The following is a 24273-nucleotide window of genomic DNA, read 5'->3' as shown; positions in this document are numbered from 1 at the left end:
TACTTCACTTTTAACACTTTCTCTTACCACTACACTAGATGATGGCAGGGTTACTGTTTTGTCAGAGAATGTGTGTAGCTGCTGAGACAGACTGATCCTGCGTGGACAAAAGCTGCAGGGCTTGTGCTCCTCTGGCAAAGGATTAGGCGCCTTTCTGTTCTAGAAGAGGCTGTGACAGAAAATGAGGCATTTTTTTTCTGCCCAGTGATGCATCTTAAGCTCTAGAGGCTTTGTCACACTATCCCAGCGTAGTCATTTATTACTGTACTTAGCGGGGTATAATGTGCTGCTGGATAAGGTGCAGCCATTTGCTGAGCTACAGAAATTGCTGAGGCAGGAGCAGGGGATGCACTGGGAAAACAGCTTGCTAATAACCCACCTCGGTGCTTGCTCCAACTGTCAGGCTCTACCAAACAGCTCATGTGAACGAGCAAGAGGAGGAGGATGAAACATTGCTTTTTATTTGACTCTGGAGTAGTCAGTACCAGAATACCCATAGTTTTGGTGACCACACCTTTGGAAAGCTGTTGGAAAAACCGGAGGGAGAAGATGACCAGAAAATGTAAGGGGTGAGTGCTTTTGACAGATAGGGGAGCAGAAGCCCTATGGCAAGGGGTTTTGTAATCTAGTGCAAAAAGATTTAGGGAAGAAACTACATAGAATCAGCAGTCAGAAAAATTGAAGTTTGAAGTTGGGCACGAGGTTAGAACATGATTTAGTCACTAGAACTAATTAACAAAAGAAGTACCAGTATCCTCGAATGTTATGTAAAGACAATGCTCTTCTGACGGACAAACAGTCAGTGTAAGTTACTGGGATCCTTCAAAAATAAGCAGGTAGAACTAAAAGGTCTGTGCTATACTGAGGTCATGGAAGATGCTCTCATGTGAAAGCTTGGCTGTGTACACCGTGGGGTTCTGTGTTTACTTTGTAGACAAAAACTTTTCTGGCTCTTCTCTTGATGAATCTGTGGTTTGGCTGTCTGTCTTTGCTTTTTTCCCAATAACTAGCTCTGCAACTGGCTTTGAGTAGGACATTCTCTCAATTACTCTGTTTATTTTCTCTCTAATCCTGTTAATGTGTGTAGCATTATAACACTTAATAGTAGCTTAATGAACTTCAGACAACATTATTTTATGAGCAGAGAGTAAGGAGGTCTCTTAATGTTAATTTGTGCCCCACTTCAGCTGGTGTTCAGTAATTGTGGTGTTGCTGTATTATCACCACCTATGCCATTATTTTCTTAATAATTTGTGTTTGCCTTCGATGTCAATGCAGTTTATACATAGCATTTCTATTTCACTTCTACAGAACTAAATTATACTGAAGGTAGTGTTGGAAGTGGAGAGCATGTGAGTAATCATTGAAAGATTAACACAGGTTTGGGGGTTTTCTGAGGTTATTTCAGTGATCTAAGTGTTTATTGTATTTCATATACAAGTAGTTTACCATGCTGCTGAATGCTGAAGTGCATCAGCAAAGCCTTTTTTGTGAGGGTAGTGCTCTTATGCATGTAATGTGTATAGATAGATAGTCAATCTTATTAAAACTGTCATTGGTACACACTCCTGGCAGTGAGCCACTGATAGCTAGGGGCATACTGGCCTATTTTCAATTTCATATTGATGTTAGTAAGCAATTAAAAATAAACAATTTGCATTTTCTAAGAAATACATAAACAGCATCTTACGCTATTACCAATTCCTTATTTTATACAACAAATAGCCTATTTTATTACTTGTTTTTTTTCCACCTAGGAAAATTTCTTTTCTATAAAATGCTGCTTCTTCTCACTGAATCAGATCTTTTATTCTATCTTATTTAAGCCTAACTTTTCTTTTTTGGTGAATTAATCTTGTTTTGAGGATAGCTTATGGTAGATTGGAAAATATCAAGTATTGTGTGTTTTAGTACTCACTTCTGTTTGGTTTTGAGCCCTGCTAAAGATTCACATTTCATATGTGAAATATTCTGGGGTTTATATTAATACAGAGATGTTCATATGAATTATAAGGGATTTTATCACACATTGCTTCTGACAGCTCTCCAGACTTGTGGCTGGAGATCTCATAAACTAAAAGTACTTCAGCTGATATGCAGAGTGGAGACTGATGGAGAGGAATGACTTGACCTGACTGCTCCAAATTTTAAAATGTTACATAAATTAAAACCCTCTCATGAACACTACATAAATTTCAAGCAATTTTTGACATATGATCTAATGTTGCTATTTTTTGTTGTATCTGGTGCTGAAAACTCTGAGCGGTTTTCTTGGTGAATTTAGAGCCCCTCATCTAGATCTGGTTTTCTCCAATTCTCTACTGAGTTGTCTGAATTGTGCACAGCCTTAAAGTTACAACCTTTGGCTTTAAATTCAGTTTAAATCCCCATTTGATACCTGGTTGCCAGTTCTCATTTGTTTCACAACTTTGTAACAGACATAGCTGTGTAATTTTAAATTCATTTGAAGCCAGTTAAACCAAATTACCCTGCTGCCTTTACATGTACCTTCTCATTATTTTGCAGCTATTATTCTTCATAACCTTCACTGTATTTTGGTGAATCACTTTTTCTTCTTTTCTGTAGCACAACTATGTGAATTCATGAAGTTCTGGGTCCATTTTCATTGTACTCTTAGTTTTGGTGTTTGAAACCAATGTTCATGTCTACTGCAGCCTTTCCCTCCAGTGGGAGCAGGCATTGGAGTCTCCTGAAAACAAGATGCTGCTAAGGAGAGCAACCTGGCAACCTGGAGTGAGATCCCCTGGGAATTCTGCCCCTGTCAACTCCTGCTCACACTGACCAGAGAGTCCAAAAGCTGTTCAGGGGAGGGGACGTGCATAAACGTGCTGGGGATGTTCTTGCTGAGAACCCAGCTGAGAAAATGGAGATGCCATACAGGGCTAGTTTGTGTGTTGGCCTGGAGTATATATCTAGTAATCATCCTCATAGAGGAATCCTCATTCTTCATAGTGTTTTATACCTAAATAATTGGAGTTCTGTGCAGAATCATAGGGTTGGTAACCTCCCTCCCTGGAGGCACTTGCAGCTTAAAAAGAAGTGGTGATATTTTAAAAGCTATATATATGTAAATCAGGCAGAGCACAGGGTGATGGATAGCTGTATTCTTGTTTAAATAACTATCTCTGTTTTCACTAAAGTATCTTCAGCCTTCATGTGCAGTTTTCTCTAATAATAAATGTCTTTCTCTGTAGTTTTCACCATTGCAATGAAATTTAATAGTTTTTTTATGATCAAGTTCATCCAGTGTTGAAATGGTTACCCTTCCTGATACCTGATTAGTGACTGTTGTATAGAAGGTAATGTTAGTTCAGTTTAGTCCAATTTTTTAGGCAGAAATTATAAAATCCAGGTGATACTTCCTGGCTTGTAGAGTGTTTCCCCCTCTTGAGTGTTTGGGTAATTGTCAGTAATACTCATTGGAGAGAGTTCTCCTCCTCAGTACAACTGTGGAAGCTTAACTGAATGAAAGTTTCATATTGATCTTCCTGCCCAACATCAGATATTGTGTATTTGTAAGCAAGTTAAGGCAAGGTGATTTAGGCAAAGTTATGGCAATGCAGAGGAGGCTGGATAGTCTGTGCTAAAAGTTATGGTTTGATAACAGCACTGAAATAATATCTGTGCAGGGCAGGGTTCTCCTGCAGTACTGGCAGTAAAGCTTTGCAACCACAGTTACAGCATGAAAGCTGAAAGTGTGAAATGAAGGCTAGTGCTGTTAAGGAGGGTAATTAAAGAGTTTAGAATTGCTTTTTAGTTTATGTACGAGTCAGAAAACGTTTGCCATGGTGCTGAATGCTGTGTCATTTGGAGGGGGAGTGTGTGGCAACAGATTTCTTGCTTCAGCTTTTTCTGCACCTGCAAAATCAGTGGCAACATTTCTCTAAAATTGTGTATTTACATTCACTTAATTTTATATGTAAATTAATTATATAAGAGAGGCTTTTTGTAGCAGCATAATAAATCTTAATCATGTTTTGGGAGCTGGGAAGGACAATGTTTCTGTATGGTCTGCAGCCTGTACAACTCTGAATTGCAGAATACTTTCAGAAAACTATTCAGGATTGAGGCTAATGGGGATTTTTCTGACTGGAACATGAGATGGCTGTTACAGCTGCTAATGCTGTTACCTGGTTCCCATCCTTCCAAGATGAGGTACACAACAAGTACTCCAGACTGGCCTGTGTAGAAGAGCTGGACTGATTTTGATTAATCCTCTGATACTCCTTTCTTCTGTTTCCTTAGTCCTACTAAGGAAGAAGCCCTAAGAGTAGGCACCACCAAAAAAAGATAGGAAAATATGGTTAGATTTAAAAAAAACTTGTGACATGAGCACAGGTGGGTTTTTTGAAGGTTTATTGCCTAATTGTGTCTTAATATTTTTGTTCTCTCAGTCTAACTACTTCTAATCGAATGCAAAAGCTATTTCTGTCTCTGCAAAAGGATTCCTTAATGCCTTTTTTTATATTGTTCCTTAACTTTCTATCCAGTCAACAGAGAAGAAAATCCTCTTTATTGGTGCAATTCAAATGTAATTGTTAGTTCTGAAAGAAACTCTTTTAATTAAAAATGTTCTCCTCTGTTTTCTGGATACATACTGTCTATTTAACAGAGATGACTGCCAAGCTCTGACTTCTTTTGGCAACCGCGAATCTAATTAGCATTTCTGTTAAATAGAACCTTTTTTCATCTTAAATTTTCAAAAGGAATGTAGGAATTCTCTTTTTATCTGAGAGTTTTGTCTGCCTCAGCAGCAACTGCAATCTTTTTGCTTGTAGTTGAGGGCTGCTATACTAACACCTGATTGATAAATGCAGATAGCTGGGATTCTCTTACCAGCTCGTGGTCTTTAAAAAAATGCTGCCTTATGCTTCTTTAAGGAAATATTATCTTTTTTTTGTAGTGAAGCTTAAACTATAAAAAGCTAACAAATGAGATTAAACCAGTGATTTGTTTCTGCTTAGCAGATCCAGTCTTTCTTTTAATGTAGAATTAAATGCTTTTGTTTTAATTGGTGTAAAAGCAAATGCTATTCGTTAAGAGGACACATGGCTCAAATAAGCTTGAGGAGATATATGGTTATCTTATTGTTTTTAAGTTAAATTGGATTCCCTTTCCATGCAGCAGCTGTATGGAAAAATATGCAAGCAAGATAATGAATATGGTTGCATTATATGTCACACAGATGAGTTAATGGGCAAGAGATTTTTATGTGGCCACCTTACCACGCACAGGGGAATAATGCACTTCTTTTTTTCACTTGAGCATATCCTCAGAAAAACTTCAGACTACCAAAAAGTTTACTCTCATGGTCTTGTAGGAAAACTTAAAGAAGAAACTTTTATGGAATAGGTTGCCATTCTTTCAGTCCCTTTGCCAACATGTGGATAAAATAGATTAATTTTTTTTATCCCTAAAGGGATGGGAGGAGTCAGTGAAACTCCAGTCTTAATTTTGTTCTGTGAACTTTTAACTACCTGAGCTCTGGCCTCAGTCTGACTTACCTGGATTTGGTACCACTAGAGCTGCATGAGGCCCTTTATTCTTTCAGTGGTAAATGGTTTTGTTGCTATGGTCATACAATCTATAAAATATAGTTGCATGTTAATATTTTGGTTTTAAAATTCAAGTCATGAGAGACTTACTAAAAGCTCAACTTGTGCTGCACTTTAGAAAACCATGTGGTTTGTTTGTGTTTCTGTAAATAACCTTTCTGATAACCCTAACAGGATCTGGTCCACTCTTCCAATAATATTAGACTTCCTGTATTTATAAGGAAAAACTGGCTAATGAAATGCAAGATTTGAATGTGATATGGCTGTTGCTACTTCTTGTTTTCAGTTTTGTCTCATGGAAGGTAGAACTTGTAAGACTGAGAATATTCAGCTTTTCTGACAGCTGAAAATGCCATGTATTTCTGAGAGTGGTTTTGTTCACCAGGGCTACTGCAATGTTTGTGATATTCAGCATTTCGGTTGTATAATCTTCAGCATTTTGCTGTGAAGTCTACATTAAAAAAATTGCTCAAAATTAGAGAGCATATTAATCAAATACTTTGTAGTAGATGTCTGTTTGTGTTGAATTATGGTTTCCCACAGTGTATTTTCTTCAGCAAAGAATGAACTGTCACAGCATGACATGTTTATGCACTTCTGGTAGTGCCAATTCAGAATGGATCCACTCTGTATCTTTTGGGAACACCTACCTAAGTATTTTTTTCAGCAGAAGTGTATGAGAAAAAAAAATATCTTTGATATACCCTCCTAGATCTTAAACTGTATAGTTTGCCTGGATTGGTGTGAAAGTGTAGAGCTGCTGGCAATTACAAAGTAGTTTAGGCAGATTGAAGGTCTGCTCTGGGCAGGTTTGATCCTGGAGTGCTGTTTTTTCTCAAAAACATCTGCTTGGGATAAGCACTTAAGGAATCTTGTGGCCCACCTGTTACCTGGTTTTTTCATATGGTGACTTTGTTTTATCACCTCAGTGTCCTGGTGTTGTAGACAAAGCTGCTGTAAGCAATTAAAGGTCTGGAGCTTACAGTATTAAGCAAGTGAGAGAAAGTGTGTTGGAGACCTCAGACCATGGTAGTACTTTGCTTAAAACTCAGTAGTTACAGATGGCCAGGTAAAATTTAGATTCTCCTCTTTTATGCAGTTCTTGCTCACTTCAGCAAATGTTATAATGTTGTCATGGTCCAGTTGATGTAGTAGGACAAGGTTTGAGGAAACCAAGTGCTCCTGTAGCTGTGCACTGCACTGCAGTGATTGTGGGTTCTGGTTGCTTTATGTGCTAAAACTCTGGGTGTAATCTTTAATATTTTTCTTTATTTTTTTGTTTAAGTTCTGTTGTATAACTGGGCTCAGAGAACTGTTGTCACTGTCAGAATATCTCAGTGTGTGGAAACAGTCTTGAAAATATCCTGTGATGTCTTTTTGTAAAGTACTGTTCTAAAAACCAGAAGTCTTAAGAACAGAGTCTTTTGTATCTCTGTATTCCAGCTCAGTTGAAGAATTGCTGTATAAAGTATGAGTACAATTTAACAAGACCTCCTTTCCTCTGTTTTTTTCCAAGGACTTGGTAAATATTGAGATGTTTTTGACTGCTAAAGAAGTGGAGGAGTCCTTGGAAAGACAAGAGACTATGACTTGCTTGGCTTGGTGTCATGACAACAAATCCAGACTCAGAAAAATGAAGGTATGAAAATGTAACATGTTCACATTTTGCTAAACTGTTTTCTGAACTACTTGGATGTTGGATGTGGTCAGTATGTTTTAAATTACAGGTCTTGAATGAGGTCTTGTATACAAGTAAGCACAGTAAGTATAAAAATCTTCTTAAAAGGTGTGGGTAGCTGGAGCTAAACCAGTTCACACAAGTGTCAAACCTGGAACTGAGTGATAGGTTATCTTACAGGTACAAGTGTTGTCTCAACAAAGTATGCTCAAATAAAATAATAGTACTCAGTTGGTTTTAGTATAATTTAGAAATTATCTAAATGCTGAGGTATAAAGTGTCTTGATGTGTGTAAACTTAATTTACAACTCTTTGCATCCTGCTGAGACTATAACTCAGTTTATATGTGAAGGTATCTTAAGAATGATATTAAAAGGAGAAATTTCATGCACATTTTTGTCTTAGTATTTTTTAAGTGTTGTATATAAGAAAACAAAAGTTAAGAACTAACTCACTGGGAGAAGGTACTAGTGAATTACGGGTTTTTTTAAAAAAAAAAGCTGAAATCTAATCAAGTAGTAAACATAGTAAGCCTTCCTCAAGCCACTGAGTCCCATGAGCTGCACATGCTGTGTACTTGTTGCTATGCAGTTGGTTTAAATGTCCTCGTCTCTTAAATTATACACTTCAAAACATGCTGTAGTCTTTTATAGGGCTTGCAGAAATCTGTTTTTAACTGATATTAACCAAAATCCCTGCCTCCCTCAAAGATGTTTGTGGCTTATTTTGTTAAACTAAGCGCTTTCTTTAACCAAAACTGTTTGAGTGCACTTGACAATGAGCAAAGAGTGACGTTCTCTGTCACTCAGGGGCGCCAAAATGAGAACGAACCGAAGATGGGACGCAAAAGTAAATCAGCCAGTGATTACTCTAAAGAAAATGATGATCTTGTTATGGAAACCATTAAAGGAAAACCAGAATTGGTATGTAAACAATACTGCATAATTATACTGCTAAAAAATCCCCCCCTTGTATAATCTTAAAATGTTAAGTGATATAAGGAATATAATCTGAAAGTCCTCCTTTTTCATCACCAATCTTCAATAAACAATTCATGAGGAAAAATCTTCCCCATCCCCTTTTTTGAAAAATAACTACAACAAAATCTATTTCTGCAAGCCCTACGCTGTTTCTTCTTTTTCTTTTTTTTTTTTCCTTTTTTAATCAAACAAAACCCAAAACTAAGGCTGTGAGGCAGATTTGGAAGAGAGAAATCACTATGCTTCTTTTTGAAACACAAATAAACATTTCTTCTGCTTCTAGTTGCTTAGCTACTCATCAATGTTAGTGTTCTAAAAATCCCAGCCACTACCTTGAAGCAATCCTTATCTAAAATTTAAACTGCTTTAAACTGGCCTGGGAGAGCAGTCGTGTAATCTTTACAGATGTGAGCCATCTGAAGTCTTCTGAAGAGCTGCTGTGGGATTGTTTGAAGATATAAAAAGTTGGAATTTGCATCTGATTGTCTAGGACTCTCTTCTAGTTACACTTGTGTGCAGAAACAATCCGGCCACTGGCTTGCCCCTTCCTTGAAAATTCATTTGTTTGGCACCTGGGTTTTGCAGTTGAAACGTTTTAACAAAACAGGAAGCCCTGGGATGGAGTATCATTAACAGTTAAAAAGCTTGATCAGTATTTTAGTAGAAACAAACTTATGTAAAATTCTAAATGAGCGGTTTGTGTAGAATTGGATAAACAAGGTATTTTAAAATAGTCCTATTGAAAATTCTCAAAGTCCAGAAGAATTTTTTATTTTCTGCTGAATCTGGGCTTGAGTACAGAAAAATGCATAGATTGAAAATAATTTATTTTCTGTTCCTTAAACAGGTAAATTTTAACATATGACCGAATGCATCATTTTTACATTCAAATGGCTTACATTTTAAATCTTAAATAAGCAATTGTTGCAATGTGTGCATTAGTCATCCCAGGAGCTAACTGATAGAAATTTGGAGTTGCTCAAATTCCTACTGAAGTCACTGAGGAGTTTTGATATTACTGTGCTGATGGACAATAAACAAAAGGCAACTATTCATTAGAAGCATGGGGGAAGAAAAAGCATTTGACAAATGGAGCAGGGTAACTCAGGGAATAGAGTTCTTTACAGGATTCAGAGGACTTCAGGTTTTCATTGTTTTCTTAAGGTAATAAAACAGTTGACTGTGTCCCTATAAAGAAGCATAGTGACTTGTTTTTTGGGGGGGGAGAAACTTTTTCTTTTTAATTCCACATATTCAAAGTTTTTTTATAGATTTTGTGAACTGGTGATGGAATTTGATTTAAAGGGACACTGTCAACTTCATTAGGCTTCATATTTTACCTTTTTCCAAAAACAGGTAAATGCCACTTGGTTTTCTTGTTTGAGACTTGTTTCCAGCATGGCTTTTAGATGTTTGACAAGAAGAGTGGGATAGAAGCTTTAGAAGAAAGGGAGGGAGGGAGGGCATTGCAGCAACTTAAACTCTGTGCTGGTTTTTGTTAATATTGGCGTCTTTCAAAAGCGTTCAGAGACTTGTTTCTTCCTTGAAGTCTTCTGGGTAGACCTCTCCTGCCTAAATTATCACAAAGCCCCAAACTGCTGTTGATTTTACTACTTTAAATTGTAATGAAGTACAAAGAAACCACCCTGTTACTCTCACCTGCGTCTCAGGTAACGATGCTTTCAGTCACTAGGAAAAAGTTCATCCCTGCTAAAAGCCAAAGTTTTAAAGGATACAAGAGGAGGAGGATTTTGTTTGCTTTTAGGGAATTCTGTGCTGATCTTCTCTGTAGAGTCAGCATTTCAACTTTTTTGCATGAATGCCTAAAAGCAAGCAAACAAGGTTGCATGTTATTAACACTTTCTTTTTTGTTGTGCACATGTAGTACTTAACATACCATGTGGTGCAACTTTGGCACCATCTAAGACCCTGTCTTGTCTTTAATCTCAGAGCTGTCTGGAGTTCAGCCTAAGGATTCAGGAGTTCATTGAACTCATTCGACAGAACAAGAGACTGGATGCTGTGAGGTATGAAATTAGGATGTTTTCCAAACAATTTTCTTAACAAGATGGTATTATGCTTCATTAGAAACATGTGACTACTGTTGCAACACCCAGCAGCCCTGTAAAGCCTGTAAAGGATCTTTCTGGTATTGACATCAGTCTTCAGATTTAAGCTGGGATTGAATTTTTTTTTTTTTTAAAGGCAAAATGTCATTCCACAGATATGCCTTTTTAAAGAGTTAATGTTGTCACTGGAACTGTGCATCTTATTCTTCAAAATCAAGTTTAGAAAATTAAACTGTTTTAAAAAGCAAATGGATTTTCTGGTGGCATACCGTGTAATGTATATATTTACCCTTAACTAATTTTTAAGAGGTACATCTAGCTTCTCATGGGAATTCATTGCAGTTTTGTTCACAAAAAATACTAAAAGTTTAGTGAACCTCCATCAAAAGCTTTAACATTTCAATTTGGTCTGCATTCTCTTCTATCTTCATTAAACTTTTCATTCTGTAAGTTGTGCTGTGGGCCAAGTTCACCCTTTGTATTGATGCCCAATTTATAGTTCTGTATTGTCACGGGTGAACGATGAGCTATGCTGGGGTTTCCCCACGCCCTCCCTCTGGCCCCAAATGAAGAAACCAACTCAATATTTATTTTCACCTCTTCTGAACCAGTTCAGTGGGACTACAGTGAGAAAGTAACATTGCTCAATGTGGTGTGAATCAGTAACAGAACTGGAGTCAGACCTCAGCACTGCCTGACTTCAACCACAACAGTTTTTATGACACCAGCACGTGAAGCAATTTATGCCTCTGAGTTAGTGGTCCTGACTTAAGGTGTTGGAATAACGTTCCCGGGTAACACTGGAAGCCAGTTCTGCTGAAATAAGTGGAATTTTGATACTGGGACAATGGAATGTGTTGATAATTCGATAAGCAGTGATCTTGCCAGCACCACAAAGTACAGCGCCGGTGGCAGAGCTACTGGAGCTTACACATGGACAAGGGGGAGAGAACTCACAGCAGGTTCTGTTTTGTAAGAATATTTAAACCTAAGGAATGATGACAAGTTTATGGCCTGCCTTGAAGCTTTGCTGATACATTCCGATGATAACACTCTTCTGACGAGTTTTATGTGAAGAAAGTTATAAGTCTTGCTGCCTTTTAACCCATACCAGGTACTCCAGAAATTGAAACCAGCAGGAAGCTTGTATTTGTGGCAAAGCTGCTTTTTGGTCAGAGGAGCACAGAGTTACAGAAAACAAAGTATCATAACATATGCACAGACTGAAAGCATTCTGGCATATTCCTAAGTCTGAGATGCAGAAGCTCTCCTGCAGGGCAAAGTTTTAGGGTTCTTTTCAAGTTTTATTTCTAATTCCATTAAAATGTATTCCTTGCTTGGAGCTAACTCATCATTCCTACTTTGCCCTCCTTACACCTAAGTTGGCATTGCTTTGGTCCCCGCCAATGCAAATGTGCAATCTGATAAACTCCAGCTAATTTTAATGTTAATAATTAAAGACAAAATAAACAAAACCTGCATGCTAGCATTTAGATATGTGCGCTTACCCTTTGATAGAATTCTTACGTCCTGAGGAATTGTCAGGTACTTATGAAAAGGATGAAAGAGACTCAACTACATTATCTGTCTTCTGAAGCCCCTGGTGCTCATTATACCAAATGAATACTGTGCCTTTAGCTTTATTCTCTAAGTTTGTTTCTTTGCCAAATGTGCAGTCATGCATCTTAACAAAGAGTAGTCCATGCTCTAAAAACTATTTTCTTTGAGCTACAGCTTCCTTATGTAGCTTGGAAACCAGGGGGCAGGTACAGAGCTGAAAGAAGGAAATAGGCTGAGAACTGGGATAAAGCAGATAAGGTCATTCTGTATTTTATTGTTACTGGATATTTGTTTCCCTCTGATCCCTTTTCCGCATCAGAACTGGTAAAATCTGAAAGTCATCAGCCCTCAAGAGGACACGACACACTTGGTATGGAATAACTTGTACTGCCATAGCCTCTGAGGTTTAAAACTTAGAGCTCCTGTTCATATGGTAAACAGGCATCCATTATTGACTCTTGTTAGGGGTGAATGTGTATTCCATATACCTGCTGAAATTCCAGATTGACATGCCTTTTATACTCAGCAGTTACAACTAGCCAGTCATGGCAATGCTGCTTTGATTTCATAACCAACTGTAAAATGAAAAGGAGCTACTCTTTCTATATCTTAATTCACTCCTTTTTAACAGAATGAGTTTAGATAATTTTATACATTCAGAATTAAGCATCTCAATGCTTTCCTTCAATAATGTGACTAGAAAACGTAAGGTTTTACCATTGCATTCTACCTTGTTTCAAAGTACATAAGTAATGAATAAGGGAATATATTTGGGGAAGGTGCAGCACAAATCTCGTTGCTGTTAGCAAACCCTTGCAACTTGTGCTTTTATTAGCTTGCTTCTGTTAAGTGCCTGCAGCAGGATTCTTTCAGTATTGTGTCCATGGTGCAATAAATAGGTCAGGCATCCATTAGAAAGCGAAGAAAGAGGCTGTTTACCAAGGAGTTTCCTGTATGAGTGGAACTTGGGGAACTGACATTTTGTTGAAACGCAGCTGGTGTTTAAATAAGTTTGAAAGCTTTGCTTGCTGCCTGCTGAGAACCTCTAAAGTGGCACATTGCTTTTAGGTTAAAATTGATGTGAACTTTAAAATTATACATCTTATTTAATAAGTGCTTGAATTTGTGTAGGTTTTTAGAATATGAGTACAAATAGACCTTCCTCTGATAAGGGTACCTTATCAGAGTAGCCTTGAAAGTGCAAGTTTCAAGAAGGCACAAAAACTTTCTTGAATAGAAAGAGTAAATCTCTTAAGCTTAAGTACACCACAAAGTTCCTTGATTATCATTAGCCTTTAACTCCCACAGTCTCTTCAGGGTTTGTTTTTTTTTGTGAAGCTCGTACCTATTACAGTAACAATGAATGACTGATGACACCAATTTCACACTTTTGGAGCTCTCACTAAATTCATTCTGGGAAATCTGACAGCATTCTGCTACTTTGCTCTTATGGGATGCCAGAGATACACAAAGTTCTTAGCTGAATGCTTAACAAAACACTGTGTGCACTTCTTGTTCTGGGAATATTGAGGATAAAAGGAGTAAATAAGAATAGCTGAAAAGAAAGTAGCTACAGTCTATCGCTTCAGTCAACTTCTCTCCCACAAGGATGAGTGAACAGTTTGTTCCTTTATTTTTATGGTGGGATGGGGTTGAACAGGCATATGAAAGTAATAATAAAACTTTTGAGTACTTTGAGTATATATTTCACTAGTTGTCATAAGGGTCTGAGATAAAGGCATTCAGGCATTGGTCAAAAAACTGAGTAGAAAGAACAGGTCCTTTCTTGATAACACCGTATGCTAGTGTTAGTTATTGCTGCTGCCCCATAAGTATGTTCACTTTTATATTCAGGCATATGTAGATATATAAGCTGTACATTGCATATGTGTATCCTTTTGTAACAATTTAATGTACCCTTAGTGAACTGCAAGTCTTCAAGTCTTAGTAAATATTTGCCAAGTACAATATGTCAGCTGTACCTGTGTGGGCTGGAGGGACAGAAAATGGACTTTGTCCCCACAGTTTACAGAATTGTTCTGGGATTCGAAAAACAAAATTTTCTGCCTATTACTTTGGTCCATCACAAGAATTTAGGTAGTGGCTTCAGTGATGGTCTGCTGTCAGGATTTAAAAAAAGAATTTTTAGGAAAATGTAGCCCCCTGCCCTAACTATACTGACTAGTGGGTGCTAATTGTGATAAAAACATTGCAAAGAAGAATTGTAAGGTTCACATACACCTCCAAGAGCATAAAGAAACTTGCACAGAGATGGGAATAGCTGAATGACAAGGGAAGGAGTGAATAATGGCATGAGGACAAATAAGGTGCTATTTAAATGTTGTGCATTCACAAGTAACTCAAAGTACTGTTTCTTGCTTCCCAGTGTAAAAAAGACTTGAATGCTATGAATTAATGGACTTGCTTCTCCTTTAAAGGATATCATGCTTCATTTTATTTTCTCTGTGTTGGCTCCCAGCGGATGGAGTTCAGCCATTAGTGTGCAGGCCTTGTGGGAAAACTTCCTGGTTTTTTTTTTAAAGAACAGAGGAGGAAGGGAAAGTCGGGAGATGAAGACTAACAGAAGGTCACTTCAGAAAACCTAATTCATTCTAGCTAAACCCAAAATGGCCACCACATCCCAGTGTGTTCAGTATTTGCAAGTGATGGAAGTTCTAGATTGCTGAACGCTTCCAATTTGAACGGCAAACAAATGTACAGTGATTGTGTTTTGTACACACACAAACGTGTTAATTCTGGCTCCTCTTGAAGACACACAGAGAGTGTGGCCAGAGTTTGCCTGTCACAGCTCAGTGTCTTCCTACAAACATGTTCACCTGCTGCCTGTGAAAGTAAACTGTCATGGCCTGGCAGGGATTGGCTCTTTTAAGAGGATTTTTTTCCCCCTCTTCTCTCTCATGCATGCCACACACAGTAATTTAGCTTAACTGGTAGGTCTGAATTTTTTGCTTTGCCTAATCTGTGTTGTAAACAGCTCTTGCTTTCATCTGCAGCTCTGCACCATTATTTTACCTTTCTTCCAATGTGTCCAGGCTGCTGAGTCTCTTCTCTCAGGCCATGGGTTTTGTACTTCTGCTCTCATAAGTCATCACCTGGGGAACAATATTTACATTCCTGAATTACTCACCCAAAATAGGAAATTGGGTGGAAACAGTCTGTCCTACATAACTTCCATTGCTTCCTGGTTTGGGTGGGAGAGGAAGTGGGAGTACTGAAACACTGCTAAAGAGACTGTTCTCATGGTATTGATGACCTCAATGAAGTAGTCAGTGGAATTCAGAATTGAAAAGAAATAAAATGGACCTACTTTTTCTTAATTCAAGCCATGAAATGGGCAATTTGAAAATACTGTCTATTCCTAAAAGAAATTTGAAACTTTAAATAGAATTTGACAAGATTCTTTGAAAGTTAAAAATGAGCAAACACTTAGCAGAGCACTTGAGAGATGACTTGGTATCTTCCCCGTAATACAAACTGTGCAGAACACACAGCATAGGGAAAACTTCCCTACACTTATGCAATGCCAGAAATTCAATATGATGCTGATGCCATATCCAGTCTCCTGTGCTACATCTGTGCACCACTGAAAACAGGAGCTTTTAGCAGAAATGCTGAACTAACCATCCAGTTAAAAAGCTGGAGGGTTTTCCTGCTCACTTACACTCCAACTTGAGAATTAATGATCTTGGGTAGACTAGATAGGGGAGACTTTCATACAGGGTTTTAAAGTAGTTGAATATCCTTATAATCTGGTAATAATTTTGTGGTTTCTTACTATTTCCTGAAAAATATTAAAGTTTGTAATTTTTATTTAAATATGTTTATGGTAATTGTCACTTCTTTAAAATATCCAAGTTTTCAACTTTGTGTTTATCTCTTAAAATCAGTATGTGTTAAAGTACAAAATCTTGTATTAAAGTTCTACTTATTTTTTTATTACCTTGGCAAAAAAAATAAATTTGCTCTTAACAAGGTGTTGTTCTACAATTTCTTGTAGTCTGCACAGAAAGTGATATTGCCTCCTAGCCTATGTCCCCCCTCAAAAAAAAAAATCATTTATTCAAAAGTAAGCATTCTCCTAAATGTCACTTATAAACAAGGCAGATTTTTGAACACTCTTGATGTGTAATGGTTCTGGGATAGCTGGTTTTCAGATTGCATTTATCTCACTTGTGAGTGTATGGCAAAGAATACACTGAGCGGTACACTGAGCCTGCATGACAAGAGGCATTTCTTGTAATAATCATGGATCAGTTGTTCTAGTTGTAGGTGAGGTAAGACTTCATGCTACTGTAAGAAATTCTGGTTTCTGAGAAATTACAGTCTAAAAATGCTAATTCTTCAAGTCATACTTGCATCGCCATTTGCAGGATGTGTTTTTTTCAAGCCCTTTAAATGCATCCATCACCTTTTGGAGCTCATATGTTGCAACCATAATCTAGAGGCTTTTCTCCAAAATCTTACATAATTATGTAAACTTACTTGGTTTGGAAACAAAGCTGTCTAATGAAGTATCAATTCTGTATTTCAGACATGCAAGAAAGCATTTCAGTCAGGCTGAGGGAAGTCAGCTGGATGAGGTTCGACAAGTGATGGGAATGTTGGCCTTTCCTTCAGACACTCACATCTCGCCCTATAAGGTAACGTCCTGTTTGAAATGCAGGGGTACAACAGACTAATAAAACAGATGTTGCAGGTTTTTTCGTTACAGGAAAATGCATTGATAATAAGATAAATGTTGTTCTAATTTTACTTTCTAAAATCCACCTTTGTAATCATTCTCCATTTCAATAGCCAGTCCTTGCCTGTACATTAATCCAGTTGGGATGTGTTGTTGCAGTTGAATTTTAATAGTAATACAGATTCACACTCAGCTGGGCTTACCACAAACCCAGCACTAAAGATCTGTGGGGCTGGAAGCACAATATATAAATAAACAGCAAGATACAGAAGATGGGGAAGAACAAACTTAAAAAGGAGACAGTTTTGCTCAATATATGAGACTGTGGCCTTAATACACCGGCAGCAATTCTTAATTGTACTTCTCACATTACTGTTGTTGCGGTGGTTGGGCTGAAGAAAGAAAAGATGATTTCAGTGATCTGAAAGCACTATTTTTGATCCTTAAAATAAATGTTCATTTATTTGGATTATGCAAATTAATGCAGATATTAGTGATAATAGCTGCATCTAAATTTGAATCAAGCAAAATTCATAAGTAGATACTGTTTCTACAGACTGAGTTCTGTGGTCATCTGCTAATTAGCTTCTTGTTAACTTGGCTCTGGAGGCAGAAGGTAGAGAAGAGTTGAGCTGGCAGAGCAAGACAAGAATTCCATGAAAAGCCAAGTCAGTATGTGGCAGTGCCAGTATAAACATGTTTTTTAAACAGTTGATGATGAAATTAATGGTTTAACAAAACATACAAAAAAAACCTCTGGAACCAACAACCCACTGAATTAACGTGAATTTCTTTGCTATTCCCAGAGTCCTAGAAGGATCCTGGTATTTTGCATTATACATTTGATGTGAGTTAAAAGCATAAATGATCATTGTGTTAGAAGACTGGATGTAAGAGCTTATCATTGTTTTAGTAGCTAGGAAGAAATAGGCAGGAAATAAAAATCCTATATTTTGTTCTGAGGGCTTGTTTGGGTGGAATGTTTCGATGAGGGAGAGAGAAAAGCTGAGGTGGTTTCACATTCAACCATACAATTAGAAGAAATTCCCTACTACTTATGGATCTGACTTAGTTTATGGAAGTTATGTTTTAGATTCTTTAATAATTACTTAGACTAACAGAATCACAGAGTGCATGTTTGTTTGGAAGTACCTTTAGTCTGCTGACTAGGAATTCAGTGCATAAGTGGCTTCTTAAAATGGCTTTAAGTAAGTTACTTTCAAATCTGTGAAAAAGTTGGTCAGATCATATCTCTAATTAACTGATTTTCATTCATCCAAGGGAAGAAGCATCTTCTATAACTAATGAATACAGCTTTCTCCAGCTTACTATCCTTTCAGGACTGTAAGGAAAGCATTTAATGTTGTGGCAAAACAAGCTGTGCTCTTTTGATACCCTTTGAAGAAGCTTACATAGCTGTGGCTTCCACTAGACCAGATTTCTCAGAGCCCAGTACAGCCTGGCCTTGAACATTCAAATCACTGAATTGTTAAGGTTGGAAAAGTCCTCTGAGATCATCGAGTCCAACCATCAGCCCAGCACCATCACTAAACCTCATCCTCAGCTAACATACATGTTTTCTGAACACTTCCAGGGATGGTGACTTCACCAGTACCCTGGGCAGCCTGTTTCAATGTTTGACAACCCTTTAAGTGAAGAATTTTTTCCTAATATCCAACCTAAACCTCTCCTGGTGCAACTTGAGGCTGTTTTCTCTCATCCTGTCACTTGTTATCTGGAGGAAAAGACCAACCCTGGCTATAACCTCCTGTCAGGGAATTGCAGAGAGTGAGAAGGTCTCCCCTGAGCCTGCTTTTCTCCAGGCTGAACACCCCCAGCTCCCTCAGCCTCTCCTCATAGGACTTGTGCTCCAGACCCTTCCCCAGCTTCGTTGCCCTTCTGGACACTCTCCAACACCTCAATGTTCTTCTCGAAGTGAGGGGCCCAAAACTGCACACAGGATTCAAGGTGCAGCCTCACCAGTGCCCAGCACAGGGATGGCTTCCCTGGGCAGCCTGGTCCAGTGCCTCACCACCCTCAAGTAAAGAATTTCTTCCTAATATCTCATCTAACCTGCCCTCTTTTAGTTTAAAGCCATTCCCCCTTGTCATGTCACTCCATGCCCCTGTCAAAAGTCCCTCTTCAGATCTCTTGTAGCCCCTTTAGGGACTGGAAGGTGCTGTAAGGTCTCCCCAGGTTGTTTCGTCGGGTTGTCTCAAAGTGTAGCACGCACAGATGGCAATATGATAAATATAATATATGCTAACATATATATGTACATATATGATCTGTATGATGAATACTATGTAAAGGTAAATAAACCAAAATGCAGGTTATGAGTGCAAAGGGGAAGGGGTGGTAGCAGAATAATTTAGGTCTTTGCCTATGTAGATAACAAGTATATTTTCAAAGGGTCTTCACTTCTTACATGAGTCTCTCAGAGCATTACTTTTAGGGTTCAATATATTCTTGACCTGTGGGTTTAGTTTTCATTTCTGTGGAAAAAAAACATCCCTTTAACTACTGTTCCCTGTCTTTTAGGTAACCAGCATTAAAGAATTTTGCCTTTAAATGTGTACTTATGTAAGCTTTCTCTAACCTGGAGCTGTGCCAGCTCTTCAAATTGAAATCTTGTTACGAAATTCTGTAGACATTATATATGTGGAACATTTCCACACAGTACTAATGTTGCTTCCTAAGTAGTCCAGCATTCTAGGAAACTAAAGGCAGGAAGTAACCTCACCAGGATTTACATACCTTAATTAGAACATTTGGTAGACGATGGAGATGGAATATTGCACCAGCTATTCTAAGTCATACTTGATTTACTAAAGTGGTGTTAAAAGGTACTTTCTGAACAAGTACATCCACTCTCTGCATTAATATGTACACTTCTGCTTTGTGGTGGGTTTGGTCTAGTGAGTTTTGCACAATTTGTCACTCCCAGGCTTTTGCCCCCCCCCCCGGGACAATTAAATTGAAAACAACTTATAGTTGTGTTGTTTTTCAACAGGATCTCTTGGACCCTGCTCGATGGAGAATGCTGATCCAACAGTTTAGATATGATAACTACAGACTACATCAGCTGGGAAACAATTCTGTTTTTACTATAACACTCCAGGCAGGCCTTTCAGCTATAAAAACACCGTATCCTTTAATGCAGATACTACTGGCGAGTGGAAAAAAAGCCTTTTGGGGTTGTTTTGTCCTATGGATGCTTTTCAGAGAGCTCAAATAAGAAATGTGACACATATTTTTGCTCATTAGTTGTTTAAATGCAGTATAAATTGGTCTCTTAAATTAAGGGGAGATGTTAATGGTTTATTAAAAAAAAGGCACGCCCAAACAAGTATTTTAAGGTCAAATCTGTGTTGTGTTTGGGTACTAGGCTGTCTTTGCATGGGCCTTAAGTTGGTGAACATGCCTGGAAAAGTTAGTAAGCTGGGTCACAATTACTGGTTTTATGCACTTACACACAAATTTACTGGCCTGGTTTTATGTGAATATTCAAATATATTCTGCATCTTTTGAAACTTTGTTGAGTTTGCTGCACACTATGGTGTTTTGGAGAAGGACTGGTGCTGCTGGGGTGCTGGTGTTCCTTGAAACAAAGCAAACCCTTGACTCTTACATGGACACATTTTAACTCGAGTTAAATGGTCCTGTGCATCCTGTGACCTGGGCTCTACTGGCACAGCTGATGATCTTTCAGTGACATACATTGGGAAACTAATTGTCTTTCCATTCTGGCAACTGTTCCCTAACTTGCTGCTAACAGACAGTGTTATAAAGAGGATGGGAGCTCAAAAAACCCCGACTGCCCTGTGTGTAGCAAATCCCTGAACAAGCTGGCTCAGCCTCTGCCTATGGCACATTGTGCCAACTCCCGACTAGTCTGCAAGATTTCGGGCGATGTAATGAACGAAAATAATCCTCCTATGATGTTACCAAATGGATATGTCTATGGATACAATGTAAGTGTTGGAATGGATGACTTACTGAGGTCTAAAATAGCAGTGGTTATGATAACTATCTAGGTCAAACTAGGAGCTTGTAGCTGTCAGGAAGCTAGGAAAATACTTTTTGTGGTAATTTCTTAAGCACTGTTTGTTTAGCTGCTTAAGTTGGTCTTAAAGAAGCTGATGCCTGACTATATGAATGTATAACATGAAATCAGATGGCATTGGAAATCTTTCCCCCTGGAGAATGATAATGTAGAATAAGTAACATTTGGGGCAAAGATACTTTGACTGCAGATCGCAACGTTTTTTTAAATTAAAGGAAGTTTATTTCCTAAACAGTTCAATAATGCTGTGAGTTACTATTGTGAATATTATCTTCTGGTTTCGCTCTTTTTCAGTCTCTGCTTTCTATTCGTCAAGATGACAAAGTAATTTGCCCAAGAACCAAAGAAGTCTTCAACTTCTCACAAGCTGAGAAAGTCTACATCATGTAGGCCCATAAAACACACGATGAAGTGCCGCTGGAATTTTGACACAGTGTATCTTGGCATACCCCGTAAAGGGGGGGGCCTTAATGTGTGGCAAAGAAGCAAAACCTGCCACCTTGGGGAGCAGACCTGTCGGTGGCATTGTTGTTTCTTGCGACCAAAGATCAATGAGCAACAATAAACACTCTTTAAAAAGTTAAAAAAAAAAAAGGAAAGAAAAAAAAAAAAAGAAGAGAGGAATTATGACTTAAGTTTGTACTTGAATTAAAAAAAACAAACAAATTTTGATTGTTAAGGTTTTGTAACATAAGGTCAAAAATTGGACTCTTCTCAAAAGTACTTTCATCTTTTAAAGGATAACTTTCTTTAAAGATGGACACTTGCACTGGGGGAAAAGTTACAACAGATTTGAAATGAAATCCATTTTTCTTCCCTCTTTTTCACAATTGTCCAAGACCCTTTTGTTATCAAAGATCTCAGTACTACCAACATGTTCTCCTTTAAGCTCCTCTTTGCCTTCTTTATGATCCTCTCGTGAAGTAATCCTGAACATGAATGATGTAACTTATTTCCGTGGGAAGATATTTTTGATATCTTTGACACAAGACTGGCTTCTCTGGAGGATCAATTAGGGACTGGTTTGAAGGAGTATGAAGTCTTTTTCCAAACCCAAATATTTTAAGGAGGTTGCATAAGTATCAAGAGGAACTGAGAACATTTCAGGCAAAATCCAATGCTTGTTTAAATGTTCTTTTTCCAGTCTACCATAGTGTTAAAGTCCTTCTAAAGTTATTAGTTATGTGCATAGGGTTCAATATGAAATCATTAGTGCTACTGCCTTATTTCTTGCTTTGAGAATGTACTCACATGACAATGAGCTGGTATTCTTAAGTGTTGGGCGAAGTTTCTGAAGATGCCTTGCAGGATGATTACATAATTTTAGGGTCTAAATAGTATTCATTACTGAAACTAATAGTTCAATTTTAACAACTGCAGAACACATCCTTACAACTTTTCAAAAGAATTAAACCATTGTAGTTTAAACAAAACCATATTGTAGAGGTTTGTATTTAGCGCTTATTTTTGCATGTTGATGTTGATTAGCTAATAAAAGATTGTAAATGTAAAACATGTTAATAAAAATTGTTTTCCATTTCTTGATTATATAAAATTAGAAAGCTGTTTTGTGTTTAAATGTACAAGAAATTATCTCTCTTACAGGGGCCTCTCTTAAAAGGAGTGCAACTCCCCGGTGTTGATTTTCAGTGTTCTGCAAGAGTAAAAAAACAAAACAAAAACACAACACAAACAACCAAACAAACAAAAAAAGGGCCATACAATAACCATAAATGTTGTTCTTCAGAGCATTTCAGTCAAATAACTATTTTTGGTTTAAACTTTTCATGTATGAACAGTATATTCCAGGTTTTTTTCTGTCTCTTCCCAGAAAACTGGCTAATGTCCTAGAGCCTTTCTGTTAATAAAATGTTGTGGGTGATGGTAGGTGTGGGTTTTGGTGTGTGACTGAGTGCTGTAAAGAATGCTAACAAAGCATAGTCGAGGGACCACAGCTTCTGTTCATGTTCAACACTTAGAGATCACAGATACATCTGAACTGCTTAGAACTGTAAATGCAGTGGGGTTTCCAGGGAGGTGTGTCTGAAAAGGTTCCGTTTTCAGGAAGCATCACTGTTGATGCTTCGGGACAGGTATGTCTGGAGCACTGCAGAGCTGCCAGCTTGGCACAGGTCAGTCTTCCTGCACTTCCTCCTGGAAGGGTCTGTTTCTCTCTGTGTTTTCTCAAGTGACAGATTTAATGACTCCTTAGGAACAAAAGCAATGTGCCAAGAGTAAGTGGAGGCAGATAATGAGACAACTTACATCAGTAACTGGAATAATTTGCTATCAGTTAAGCAGTAACTGGTCTCTTCCTTTCTCAGGGGGCAAGAGTTGGAGCACCCTAAACTCATAAGGAGAGGGGGTGTCACCCTGGGGAGCAGTGTTACTCAAACCCAGGTGGAGCAGCATCTGCATTTCTTTGGGAGACCATTTGCAGCTTCACTGCAGAAGGGCAAGGTCAGCTTTGGGGATGGCAGCCTTGCTTCTCCCTGCTTTACAGAAATGCATAAAGGCCAAAGCAGGAAAGAAGCAGTAGGTTTCTGTTGGCCCTGAGGGAATGTGTGGTAACTGCACGGCAATTGTAGGGCATGCAAGTTGTTGCTTTTGCTTCTCTAAGTACTGGTTAGGGCTGTGGTTTCCTGAGATTTCAGCCCTTTTTGATTTCTGTGGCCTGAGCAGAGTGGTGGTGAAATCCACATTCCCCAAAAAAAACCCAACTAGCTGGGAAGGGGAGGGGTGGAGAGCAGCTGTCCTACAAGGAGGGCCTCCGTTTATGGGAGGTGTGATTCCAGAGGGCCAGGTGCCAACGTGAGGACTCAGTCCCTGATGGTGTGTTATAAAGGAGGTTCCAGAAGGAGCGTAGGGGAGGTTCAGCTGTCTGTGAGCTATGATTGCTCACTTCAGAAATCTGCAGTCAGACAACCTTCTCTGACTGCAGACAGGCCTGTTTGAGACAGGCAGCTGTAGCCTCCTTCCTGGCCCCTCTGAACTGTGCCAGGCTGCTCCCAGGCTTTCTCTGGCACGGGTTTGGAAGCCTTCCAGCTGTATAAGGGTCAGAAATGGTGGCAGGGCTGGATTGCTTTGGTGCAGCCTGGAGCCCTGGTTTGCATTCCCTGGCTGCTTTGTGCAGCCTTGAGCTCAGGATCCAGCAGAGGTGTCAGTTCACAGCTCATCTCACAGGTGGCTCCAGACATCAAACCAAGAGCAGCAGGTGGCTCAGAGTGAGTATAAAGTTATTTGAAATGGTAGAGGTTCACTAGTAAAGTGAAGGCTGTCTCCTCTCAAGGTCTGGCTGAGCTGGAAATGAACAATATCCTTCACTGTAATGTTTTTTTCAGTCTTGCCAGGCAATTAAACAAAATGAGACTTGAGGCTCTGGATTTTGGTTACAGTGTTCCTGTTTGAAGGCAACAGTTTGGTCCCGTTTGTGGTCAGGGCAGGTTCCTGTGATTTCCACAGTTACGTGGGGGCTGAGAATTGCCTTAACCTTTCCTTCTGTTTGTTGTGGTCCAAACCCCTACTCTAAATGCTGAATGTTTTTTCCAGTATTGTGAAAGGAGAGATACTGGTCACTGTTGGCAGTGCCATGGGTTTCTTTTGTACCTGTTTCAGCTTGAAGTGTTCCATTATCTTCCAGGC

General features: G+C 38.5%; 1 protein-coding gene across 4 annotated transcripts in view; it reads left to right on the top strand.

Moving 5' to 3' along the window:
* MAEA (macrophage erythroblast attacher, E3 ubiquitin ligase) overlaps window positions 1-22186 on the top strand; it is a 50162-nt gene extending 27976 nt beyond the window's left edge. For 3 of the 4 annotated variants that reach the window (XM_027736603.2, XM_027736599.2, XM_027736601.2), the window contains 7 exons: window positions 7093-7215; window positions 8064-8177; window positions 10185-10261; window positions 16416-16524; window positions 19579-19712; window positions 20344-20539; window positions 20926-22186. In XM_027736603.2, coding sequence (XP_027592404.1) covers window positions 7093-7215; window positions 8064-8177; window positions 10185-10261; window positions 16416-16524; window positions 19579-19712; window positions 20344-20539; window positions 20926-21021 — 849 coding nt within the window. In that variant the 3' untranslated portion in view covers window positions 21022-22186. The remainder of the gene's footprint in view (window positions 1-7092; window positions 7216-8063; window positions 8178-10184; window positions 10262-16415; window positions 16525-19578; window positions 19713-20343; window positions 20540-20925) is intronic. The other variant, XM_027736600.2, reaches the window with a different exon arrangement.
* The last annotated feature ends 2087 nt before the right edge of the window (window positions 22187-24273 follow it).

This window comes from Pipra filicauda, unplaced genomic scaffold (genome assembly GCF_003945595.2).
Source record: "Pipra filicauda isolate LSUMZ 115617 unplaced genomic scaffold, ASM394559v2 scaffold30_size5312502_pilon, whole genome shotgun sequence".
NCBI lineage: Eukaryota > Metazoa > Chordata > Aves > Passeriformes > Pipridae > Pipra > Pipra filicauda.
Note: the sequence above shows the minus strand (reverse complement) of the source record. Positions and strands in the feature narration are given on the sequence as shown.